Source organism: Mirounga angustirostris, unplaced genomic scaffold (genome assembly GCF_029215605.1).
Source record: "Mirounga angustirostris isolate CCGP_5_RB_7025 unplaced genomic scaffold, mMirAng1.0.hap1 SCAF_7, whole genome shotgun sequence".
Lineage (NCBI taxonomy): Eukaryota > Metazoa > Chordata > Mammalia > Carnivora > Phocidae > Mirounga > Mirounga angustirostris.
Genome location: NW_026991715.1, coordinates 33,209,934 through 33,222,226, shown reverse-complemented (window position 1 = coordinate 33,222,226; position 12,293 = coordinate 33,209,934). Strand labels below are relative to the sequence as shown.

At 41.7% G+C, this 12,293-nt stretch overlaps 1 protein-coding gene across 15 annotated transcripts in view; it reads right to left on the bottom strand.

Annotated features, from left to right (window-relative positions):
• The window catches only part of MATR3 (matrin 3), a 46,939-nt gene that overhangs the window by 22,966 nt on the left and 11,680 nt on the right, over positions 1 to 12,293 (bottom strand). For 2 of the 15 annotated variants that reach the window (XM_064595971.1, XM_064595980.1), the window contains exon 1: positions 6,527 to 6,685. The exons of 8 other annotated variants lie outside the window; for them this stretch is intronic. Coding sequence is in view for 1 of the 7 variants with exons in the window: in XM_054511709.2 (XP_054367684.1) it covers positions 6,296 to 6,343 (48 nt within the window). In the remaining 6 variants the exon portion in view is untranslated. Of the gene's footprint in view, positions 1 to 6,295; positions 6,686 to 12,293 lie in introns of those variants that run through there. 5 more of the 15 variants (XM_064595979.1, XM_054511711.2, XM_064595973.1 and 2 more) reach the window with 5 other exon arrangements.

Here is a 12,293-nt window from a genome sequence, read left to right as displayed (position 1 = left end):
CAGGATGGAAAGTTATTCCATTTACCTGACACTTGTGACTCGATTTGATTTTGATACTAGCTTGTCTTACTTTCTTCTCAGAATTAGTGGTTTTCCTCAAGGTGCCATTCTGCACCCCTGAGACATTTCCTTCCACTTTATATTCAACGCTCAGTTCCCACAAAAATTTGTACAACTCTTTAATTTGGTATATATGGAGATTTTAGCAGGGTCGGATCTGGTCAGGACTTGGATGGTACATATGGAGATTTTTTACCAAATACCTTGATGTGAATGCTAGTTCTACTATAAAATAGCTGACTAAGCAAATCATTTAACATTTGTGTTTTGTTTTTTCACTTGTAAAATGGGCAAGAAAATACCCATTTCATAAGACTGTAAACATTTAATAAATTAGTCCACATAAAACACTTAGAATGGTTTCGGACACGTGGTCAGGACTGTAGTAATCACCTACTTTTATGTAGATGACCCTAAAATCCAATGCAATCTGATCCTAACAACCAATGAGAAAAACCTTAGATGCAGAAGGACTGACCCGGAGACATACAATAAAGAGCTTATAAACCTTTCACTTGCACTGTACTCCCCATTTCATATGTCAACTTTAGTGCCTCATTCATTTTCCTTTCAAAGCTGGAATTCATATTTGAATTTTGCTACTGAACCACAAGTAAGCTTTAAAAGACATCAGATTTAAAGTCTGGTAGTGACCAAGAACACTGAAGAAAAGCAGAGGCTAGGGCAACTGGACAAATTAAACCTCTTCCTTGGGCGCCTGGGTGGCTCAGTCATTAAGCGTCTGCCTTCGGCTCAGGTCATAATCCCAGGGTCCTGGGATCGAGTCCCCACATCGGGCTCCCTGCTCGGTGGGAAGCCTGCTTCTCCCTCTCCCACTCCCCCTGCTTGTGTTCCTGCTCTCGCTCTCTCTCTCTGTCAAATAAATAAATAAAATCTTTAAAAAACAACAACAACAAAAAACCTCTTCCTTTATTCTCCATTACCAATCTACCTTTAAATTATCTTCTCATCCTTCAAAAAGAAGTCCTTACTTCCCTGATTCCCTGCCATAATCTTACTGGAGATAGCCAGTCCTCCTGCCTTTTCAGTTGGCCTCTTTGCATCCATGTTTACAACTTCCAATACAAACCTCCCAAAACATCACTATTTTATATACTCCCCTGCTAAAAAACACATTACTCCCTCCTACTTACCACATGAAAAGCACACCATGGTATTCAATGCCTTTCACATTCTAGTTGCATCCTACTTCTCGAAATCTATTTTCCACCATAAGCCAACACCTTATGCAAAATATTTTAGAAGCAGTCACAGGGACTGCTCAGTACTTGTGTAAATATATTTGCTGGACTATCTCCCCTCTTCATTAATACTAGTAATTCTCTTAAGGCCCAGCACTGCCCCCCCCTTATATCATGCCAGTTTATATAACCACAGTGTATACAACACCAAAGTTTAGAAAGGGAACGCTAACAACATCTTAGATACCATTTACCTACCAATTTCCAATGCCTTCATCTTCCCTTTCTGCAGTCCCTTGTTTTTAAGTTTTATCACTTAATATATACATCTTTAAAAAGGTGTTAATTTTGGGGCGCCTGGGTGGCTCAGTTGGTTGAGCAACTGCCTTCGGCTCAGGTCATGATCCTGGAGTCCTGGGATCGAGTCCCGCATCGGGCTCCCTGCTCAGCAGGGAGTCTGCTTCTCCCTGACCCTCCTCCCTTTCATGCTCTCTGTCTCTCATTCTCTCTCTCTCAAATAAATAAATAAAATCTTAAAAAAAAAAGGTGTTAATTTTGCATTTATGAATCTTATGCAAATTGATTTTTAATATGTATGGACTGTTCTTACATACTTCTAAAAAACGGATTCATACATGCATTAAACCTACATTTCACTGCAATATACATAACCACATGGCACATACACTTATTTATCCTGCAGATGATGAACATTTAGGCTGTTTCCAGTTTCCTGCCATTACCAAGAATGTTGGTAGGAATATTTCTTGGTATCTCCGGCAGTTTCAAGTTTTAAACTCCCTCCTCTGTGGTTCTCTTTCAGAATACTATAGCCCATACAAGGATACTCAGTTAAGCACTGTAAGTGTTCTGCTGTTCCACATTTTCTTGCATCAAGAATTTTTAAGTACAAATGTTTGTAATTCTTTGATACCCAACAGGGGCTCAAACACTTGATTTTAAATTTTCACGTATGGAATAGGTTCTTATAAAAGTTACCATACCAAAGGGAGATATTTAATATCTTAGTAATTGCCACAAAGGGGAAAAAAACCACCATACAAATCTCGAAAGATCAGAAACTTACCTTTATTAGCAATCAATGATACTGCAAATCTAAGATCCTATTTAGAACTTAACATCAACTCATTACTTTCCATACTTGCTACATTTATTGCTGCCCAGAAGGACATCTACCATAGGTATCATCCTTTGCTCTTATCCAGCAGCAGTAGCTGGGATTACCTCACCCTCCCTTCATTCACCTTGTTTTCCTACGAACTTGTTTGTATTTTAAAATAGGCACCAACACCCACAAGCTATTGGGACTGTAGATCAAAGAGAAATGTCAGATCTGATTTTTTAAAAACTTTCCAAAAAAAGCAAGCTCTTTATATCAATTAACCTTTGAACCTGGAAAAGCTTTTTAAACTAAAACAAAATTTTTTATTTTAAAAAATTTAACCTTAAGATTTCATTGCTATTTGGGGCACCTGGGTGGCTCAGTTGGTTAAGCGACTGCCTTCGGTTCATTCAGGTCGTGATCCTGGGGTCCCAGGATGGAGTCCCATATCGCGCTCCCTGTTCAGGAGGGAGTCTGCTTCTCCCTCTAACCCTCCCCCCTCTCATTCTCTCTCTCTCACATAAAATAAAGTCTTAAAAAAAAAAATTCCATTGCTATTTCATGTAAATTTTAATTTCAAAGTCTTGAGCCTTATATATGCAGAGAACATTGAAGTTTGATACACAGCTGGAAATTATGTGGAAGCTGCATCATATCAAAGGCACTCCATCTACTCAGACCTGCCACAGTAATTGTATTTGTCAGGCAAGATAACAGCACTTTATCATGTAACTCTTATTGTATTACATGTTTGTATTTAAGCTTATGATAGACACAGGCTGCAGTAAGTCAAAAGCTAAAGAAGCAAACTTTAAAAACCACTTACAAATATCTTTTAAAGCTACATATATACAATTCTCTCAAACCACTGGCTTTTCTCTCTGCTCATTTTAACTATCCAATAAAATTTTGTACATGTAAACTTTTTTTTTAAATCAAGAATTTCAGAGCTCTCAATCCCAATGATCCAATGAGAAGGCCCAATACATAGCTAAGAACTATAAATTAGAGCTTCATTTCCTTGCAATAACCACGTGTATACATATACATATATAAAACCGTGAAACTACACGGTCTACAACCCTTCCACCGCACCCTCAAAGAACTCAGTATTGTCCATCCCAAACCTGCTGCCACAAGTGTGGGACAGTTTTAATGCAACTCTAAAAGAATATATTTAAAAAACAAAGATTTTTTTTTAAAAGTACCTTTTAAGATGCGCTATGAATAACACTTTAACAAACCATTACCCCATTCTTTGATTTTGATCATTCTTAAAATAGTTTAATGGCTGCACTTCACACTGTAACCTAATTACCATCAGTCCCCATAATGGTAAATTAAATATTCTTACATAAGGATGTCTTCGGATTCCTCCATTTGTCTACACATAATAACCAGGGTATCTTACATAATAAACACTACTTTCTGCCACTTCTGAATACTCTGCACTTCAGACTTAAAGAAACTGGCTCCCTTTTATCTCAATTCCCCTCAAAAATACACAAGGGCCTAAAGAAACAAAACAACATGATAAGCAGTCTAGCATGTATAAAAAATGTTTCATTGCCCTCCACCTACAAAAATAAATGTAATTTCTCGTGGAAATGTCACAAAAACACAAAGAAAGAAATATAAATCACCGGTAATGCCAACGCCAACATCCAGGGCTAAGAAAAATTTTTGGTACATCTCCATTTTTATGCTTATTCACAAAGTTCCTTGAAAAACCAACAAAAAAGACATCAAATCTGGGATCAGCAGAGTTTTACTATTTCCTTTCCAAGTAATACTATATTCCATTATTTTCCCCATCATTACTCTCCTCTTAAAACAGTTTTAAAGAGCTATACAGATTTCCATCAGATGGCCACACTATAATTAGCACATCTCTAAGTGTTAAATCTTTCAGACTTTTAGCAAGCTTGATAACGGAGATTACAATGATGTACACAAATCTTTTGTATACTGTTCCCTTAAGATAAACTCCTTTAAGTATATTCCATTTTTAAGCCTATTTATTATAACATGAGTCTGAATCAAGTACCCAATCAAGACGCAAGCATTTTAGAACACACCCACAGCACTGCCACTGTTTATATTGCCACCACCTCCTTGGGCTTTAATCTTTTCTTCTATGAAACTAGGGATTTGAATCACATTTATTTCCATCTGAAGTCATGTAAGACAATTTACTTGCTTTCCTCATGCTAACATTTGTTTACCTATCATTAACTCACTTGTTATATTATTTAACATTTACAATACCCTAAAAACATTAATGAAATTATGTTTAAAGACTCCTTTAACATACATGATCAGACCAAGAGTGATTAAATCCTTTAGCATTAGTTCAAAATGGTATGTAAAGGCAGCTTCACTTAAACATAGCTGAGAAGGGAGTTGTGTGAAAACCTCCTCTGTGGGTAAAATATACGTTAATGTTATAACCATATAAATGTTAAGTGCCAGGGAAAAATTGTAAATTTAAAGCACTTCACCACAAACATCTGGCTAAAGATCTCTTTTCCCAGTCGTACATAACAAACCAGAACAATCTTCATTTAGTACTTCAATTGTGTTCAATTTCAAGTTTGCAAAAACATTCTGGTTAAGTACAAAAGGCATACACAGCGTTTCGGCAACAAAAATCTTTGCCCACCTTCCATTTCTAAAACATTACTGTTGAAAAATTATGACGACAGACTGCGCAGATGACCGAGCCACTTAGTTTTCAAAAGGAAATTTTATTTTCAACCTTTATGAAAATAGCCTAAAATAGAATTTTTGCCCGTCGAGTACAACTGTTTTAATTTATCTGGGAGAAAACTGTATTTTATCGACTACTTAAAAATCTTAAGCCAAGCTCTATTCAAAAGAACGCAGCATAAAGACAAAAATCTCATGACTAAGACCTGGGAAATAAACGACTCTCGCATTATTCCAGCGCGCTTCAAAGACTAGAAATTTCGGAATCGCCATAAGCGTTCTAGAAATATCTGTCCGGAAAACTGTAACTGATCCAATAGGAATATTCCACAGTATAGGGCCACAGAGCAGGAAAAACATCTAGGAGAATTCTTCCGCGGCAAACGGGAAGAGTCCCTGTAAAACACCGAACATGGCACAAGGCTAGCAATGAAAAGAACAACGATGCGCCGACTACACCACGGTACTCCCAGCCCTTTGTCTGGAAACCGGAAGGTCCCACAACACACGATCCTCTTTAGAGGAACGCAGACTGATAATATCTTAATAAAGACAAAAGGAATAGGAGGTGACTCTCTAAACAAGTCTCCTGGCTCGCAGCCTACTGCAGAAGGCTTTCTCCACGACGCAATACGAAAAACAAGCGTTAACGTTTCATTTTTCGGCCATTTTTACGCGATGGGGGTGGGGAGGAATTGTTTCTGAGGTCCGGCTAAAATCCCGCGCGGATGTGTGTGGGCGGCGGATAGGGGAGTCTTAGGGGGCGCTATGAAGCTATCGGCCAAAAGCAGAGCGAAGGCCGCCGTGACACCAAGAGAAGAAAGAAACGCTGCTCAAACGGCTAAGCTTTCAGAGTCTGCGAAATCCTCCATTTTGCTTCACAATTTAAAGGGGCAAAGAGGGGGAAAAAAAAAAAAGCAAACACCTATCTGGGGCTGGCGCTATTCTAAGACTTCGCTGCTTTAACTATTCTCCCCAAACGGCAGGCCCCCTATGGATAGCCAGTCCCTCAGGCCTCGAGCGCTCCTCCCTTCGCCTCAGAGCTGCAGCCCGCGTGTAACGGGCTCGTCGTCCCGCCCCCGCCCACAGCAAGCCCAGGACGCGGGAAGCTCTGCCGATCGGCTGCCCTCGGCGCCCCCCGACTCTCCCGCCGCACCCCGGGCCCTTGGCTGGCCGCGTGTCTCCCTCCGGGACCGCTCACCTCCGCCGCCCGAGGAGGCTGGTTGCGCCGCCACTGCGCTCCTAACATGGCGGCCGCCGATGAGGCGGCTCACATACGCAACGAGGAGGGAGGCAGAGCGGGCGAGCGGGAGCGAGCAAGAAAGGCGCGCCGCCGGCTCCCCGCGGCCCCTGTCGCCGTCCCTGCCTCCTCCCGGCGGACGCGGAGAGCCCCCGGCCACCCCACCCCGATTCTTACCCGCTTCACGCCTACCTTAAGGAAAGGGAGAGGGAAAAGGAGAGGTAGCTCTCTCCTAGCGAGCGGGACGCGGAGGCTCCCACAATCCCCCGCAGCAACGGCGCTGGTAAGAGGTGGCAGCGGCGGCTGTAGCCCAAGAACAAACCCGCTCTCGCGAGAGAGTACACCCACCCCACCTCCTCTCGGGTCCTGTTTCTGCGCGCGCCAGGCCCCTCCCCCTACTCAGGGCGCGCACTCCATGCGCGCCTTCGACGACGGTCGTTGTTCTCTAATTCTGGAGCCCGCCCGTGGCGGGAAATGGATAGAGCGCTATAGTTTACGAGTTCGAGTCCCATTCCCCAAAAAAGCTTTTTTCCAACCCTTAACTTCATGGTGCAAAATTTAAATAGGGTATGCGTTAGAAGCGAGTCGCGGGAGTCAGTAGCTTAGACCCGATTTCTATTCTGATTATTCTCAGTATGTGCCAAGCGCCAGACGGGGAAACCTATACCATTTTAGCCGGCTTTTAATCTCAGTAATTCCGTGGAGGGTCATGGAGACGGAAGATAGAGAATCCAGCCCATTCAAAGGAAGACCACCGCCGCCACTATGAATTTGACTGAATGTAAAACGCTCCTGAGACTGATAGAGGTTCCCGAATTACACATGTGAAAATCCTGAGGTAGACTTTGAGACACTGCAGTAGGGCTCCAGGAAAGGGCCATTTCCCTGGGTTTTCAAATTTAAATGCAGAGGGACCAGCAGTCACCTGAAGCCTGAAGTAAATTAGTGAATACAAATACTAATAGCCCTCAAATTTTTAAAATCTTGACTGCTGAATCAGACTGAAAAATCGTTCAGGGTCCTCTGTGAAGGTAGTGGAGAGGGCAAAGATGGAGAAGACCAGAGACCAGTAGAGAATTGAAGAGATCGTCTAGTTCAGAACTTAACTCTTGTTAATTTGACTGGATACTGAAGATGAGGAAGGGAAGGGTCATGAATGAGTAACAACTCAATGGTTAGCAGTGCTATTAAGTGGCACTGGCAGAGTACCAGGAGGGGAAACCATAGGGCAAGATGTTTGGCATCAATTTTAAAGTAAGGAGTGGTATTTATGGGTCTTGAGCTCAGGGGAAAAAGATGTAGGTTAGTGGCACATTTGAGTTAATGACATAAACGAAGCAATGGGATTTCAAAGTTAAGCTGGAGATAGTACAGTGAAGAGAGGACTTAGGGCCTTGAGAAAATCAGGTAGAGCTGAGTGGCAGTGGAGACCAAGTGAGTACAGAGGTTGGGGGGGGAAGCAAAAAGGTTTGGGAAGAGCAGGGAGGCACACAAATTGTACTGCCTTGACAGCCAAAATAGTTAGAGGTCAAAGTGATCAACAGGGTCAGATGCTATCAACAGGGAAGACTAGGACTAAAAACATCTACAAAAGATTTAGCAACATGGACATCATCCTTAACATTATGGACTTGCTTCCAATAAAGTGGGAAAGGAAGTCAGACCAGAGGTGTATTGAAACAGAAAGATGGAAACTACCCCATGCAGGAAAGGTTTGGCTGGAGAAAGCAGGGTTGAGTTTTTCATTTTACTCTGAGAGTTTTGTGGGTTTTTAAAAAAAGATTATTTTAGAGAGCATGAGCAGGAGGAGCAGAGGGAGAGAAAGAATCTCAAGTGGACTCCACACTGGGCACAGAGCCCGAAGTGGGGCTCCATCCCAGGACCCCAAGATCATGACCTGGGTCTGACGCTCAACTGCCTGCACCACCCAGGCACCCCTTACTACAGGAGTTTTGAGCACAATTAAAATGTTGGCAGGAAGGGTATTTTAGGAAAGGACTGGTTGAAGAGAAAACAAGTTAAAGGAGGGGCAATTTGTAATGGACACTAAAATAGGATCCAGAGAAAGGAGACATGACTTTAACAGGAGGCATTGGAGAGGATGGTGTAGAGTTCTCATTAGGTTTGGTTGAAGCCTTGGGAATTATATTCAGGTGACTTCAATTTTGTGACTAAGTCATCCTTGAGGGCTAGAGTTGAAGAAGGGATAATTTTTTAAAAAAAATTTTATTTATTCATTAGAGACAGAGAGGGGGAAGCAGAGGCAGACTCCCCGTGGAGCAGGGAGCCCGATGTGGGACTCAATCCCAGGACTCTGGGATCAGGACCCGAGCGAAAGGCAGACGCTTAACTGACTGAACCACCCAGGTGCCCCTAAGGGACAATTTTTAAATAGCCATAGTGAAGAGTGGAACTGCAATCCCACATCTCCATGTATGTTGTATAACCATCAAGAACTGAAGCTCCTCTGATAAGTGATGTTTAAAGCCCACTGGTTAGCTCTGTAATGAAACTTTGGGGGATCCTAATTCCTCTGTGAATCTCAAATCTTCCATTCAAAGCCGTATCTGCTTTCCACTTGGTGAGCCTTTGATTCCAAGTAATCTTGGCTAAGACTTCCCTTTATGTTGTTTCCAGCACTTAGATGAAACAAGAGGCTCTGCTCCTCATTTAGAAACATAAATGCATCTTAGAACTAAGATATGCACTTACCCGTGCTTTTGTATAAGGCTGTAATGCCATCTGGTGATCATACAAAGAAGAAAAGTCAAACTTTATCATTGAATATTTATTTAGTGGCTCATCAGCAAAAAGACACACTGCAAACCAAACTTAATACAAGATTTCAGTCATTAAATGCCTATTTCATTAAGGACACATTACAAGGGTAGGGATTCAATGACCAATTGCCAGCTCTTAAGGATCATAGTCTGATGGTGAATGGACAAGGAGTCTGGCCTCAAGGTGGGCCTGGCTGTGAGTAGAGATGAATCAAGAGCTCTACGTTGGTTTAGGTTACTTGGGAGTGGGTGAGGTGTGCACCAGGGATGGTAAAGAATGAGGCTACAAAGCAAGAATTTCTGCTAAGACTTTGAAAGGTCTAAGTGACAAGCTTGATACAGCTATGTTATGTAAGACTTTAAACACCAGGAAAGAATCTGGATTTGCGCTGATAATGAAGACCTTTTACAGTTTTGCACAGGAGACATATTGAGGACATGTATTTGATACCACACAATCACTAAGCAGCTGATAATACTTTCTAATTATTATAATTTTTGAGGGTAAAGTACCATTATAGCTGTTTTATGTAAGAGATTAAGAAGCTTGCAGGTGATGCAGCTAAATAGTGACAAAAGCCAGAATCTGAACCCAGTTCTGTATCAATCCAAACACAGAGCTTGAGCATTACATGATATTGCCTTCACCAGAGCTGTAGTCTCAACCTCTTGACAGTCCACCATCTACTTATTTTTTTAACAGATTTAATGCCCTGAAACCAGGTCATTCCTATACTTTAAGCTATTTAAAAATAGAGAACTATTAACCAGTGGCTCTTTTAGCAGTGGCATGGTGGGGGGGTGGGGGGGGTGGGAGGACAGGCAAGAGGAGGTTTAAGTAATTTTTGAACAAGTATTACATATAATAAAATTCAAAGAACACAAGTTTTCCCCAACTTGGGTTCCCCTACATAAAGGCAATCCACTTACCAATCATTTCTTGTGTATTCTAAGGATTTTCTATAAAGAAACACTTTGAATATACATATATGTGTATATGCTTGTGGTTTACTAAAGATGACCACAAATTATTTGCCATTCTTCTCATAGTGGAATCAATTTCTACTCTACCTGCATCTGGAAGGGCCCTATAAATGGCTTTCACCAACAGAATGCAGAAGTGACTTTTTCTCAGAAGAGACAAAATTTTTTTTTTTTTTAAGATTTTATTTATTTATTTGAGAGAGAGAATGAGAGAGAGCACATGAGAGGGGGGAGGGTCAGAGGGAGAAGCAGACTCCCCGCTGAGCAGGGAGCCCGATGCGGGACTCGATCCAGGGACTCCAGGATCATGACCTGAGCCGAAGGCAGTCGCTTAACCAACTGAGCCACCCAGGCACCCGAGACAAAATTTTAAGATCTTTTTTCATCCACTTGGAACCCAGTTGCCATGTGAAATCCCAACCACTGTGAAGAGGCCACAACAAAAGAACCAAAGCACTTCAAGTCTACAGCTCCAGCTGAATGAAGCCTCCAAATGGCTAGAGCTCCAGCCAAGTCCATGTAGAACACAACCACCCAGCTGAGCCCTATCAACCTGAAGAATTTTAATACTTGTTTGAACCATTAAGTTTTAAGGTGGTTTGTTATGTCATGATGCACTAAATGGAGATTTATTTACTTTTTATTTATTTATTTTTTTTAAAGATTTTATTTATTTAACAGAGAGAAACACAGCGAGAGAGGGAACACAAGCAGGGGGAGAAAGGGAGAACCTTGGGATAATGACCTGAGCCAAAGGCAGATGCTTAATGACTGAGCCACCCAGGCGCCCTTTTTACTTTTTTTAATACTTTAATAGTAATCTCTATGCCCAGTATGGGGCCTGAACTCATGAGCCTGAAATCGAGTTGCATGCTCTACTGATGGAGCCAGCCAAGTGCCCCTCCATACAGAATTTAAAAAATCTAGTCACATAATTCATTCCTTTTAAGTACTCTTCATTTTGTTTTTTTAACTCAGAAGGCAAAGGGATACTACACGATATTTTTTTTTTTAAAGATTTTATTTATTTGACAGAGAGAGACACAGCGAGAGAGGGAACACAAGTGGTGGGGGGAGTGGGAGAGGAAGAAGCAGGCCTCCCGCGGAGCAGGGAGCCCGATGTGGGGCTCGATCCCAGGACCCCGGGATCATGACCTGAGCCGAAGGCAGACGCTTAACGACTGAGCCACCCAGGCACCCCAAGGGATACTACACGATTAAAGGAAAAACCATGCTTTCTTATTGTACTTTCTAAATTTAATTCAGAGTCTATTTCTGGACTTCCTTTTATCTGTTCTATTCATTGAGTAAGCTAGTCAGGTGCCAGTATCAACATTTTACTTTTTGTGACATTTTAATATCTGGTAGGTCTAGTTATCCTGTATGATTCTACTTTTTCACATTATGATTATTCTTATTCTTCCATATGAATGTTACAATCAACTTGTGTAGTACAAAAAAAAATCCTGTTATTTTTATTGGAATTTTTATAAACTTACATTTTTCTTTAGGAGATTTATCTTTGGGGCACCTGGCTGGCTCAGTTGTTAAGCGTCTGCCTTTGGCTCGGGTCATGATCCTGGGGTCCTAGGATCGAGCCCCGCATCGGGCTCCCTGCTCAGCGGGGAGTCTGCTTCTCCCTCTCTCTGCCGCTACCCCTGCCTGTGCTCTCTCTCTCTGACAAATAAATAAATAAAATCTATAAAAAAGGGGGGGCGTCTGGGTGGCTCAGTCGTTAAGCGTCTGCCTTCGGCTCAGGTCCTAATCCCAGCGTCCTCGGATCGAGCCCCACATCCGGCTCCCTGCTCCGCGGGGAGCCTGCTTCTCCCTCTCCCACTCCCCCTGCTCGCGTGTCCTCTCTCTGTCTCTCTGTCAAATAAATAAATAAAATCTTAAAAAAAAGGGAGATTTATCTTTATGTTGAAATTTCTTAGACATGGTATGATTTACCATTTAAGGTCTCATTTGTGTCTGTCAGTATTTTAATGTTTTCCTCATCTGTAACATCTGTACATCTATCTAATTATTCCCATATTTATTTTCCTTCCAATTTATCTTCTACCTATTACTTGTTACTTCAATAAACCACTTTCAATGGACACCCATAGACATATTTCCAAGTAAACTTACCATCTATGAGTGATTTTTACTTCTTTCCCCATTTTTTTTTCTAATTATGTTTGATAGTAACCTTG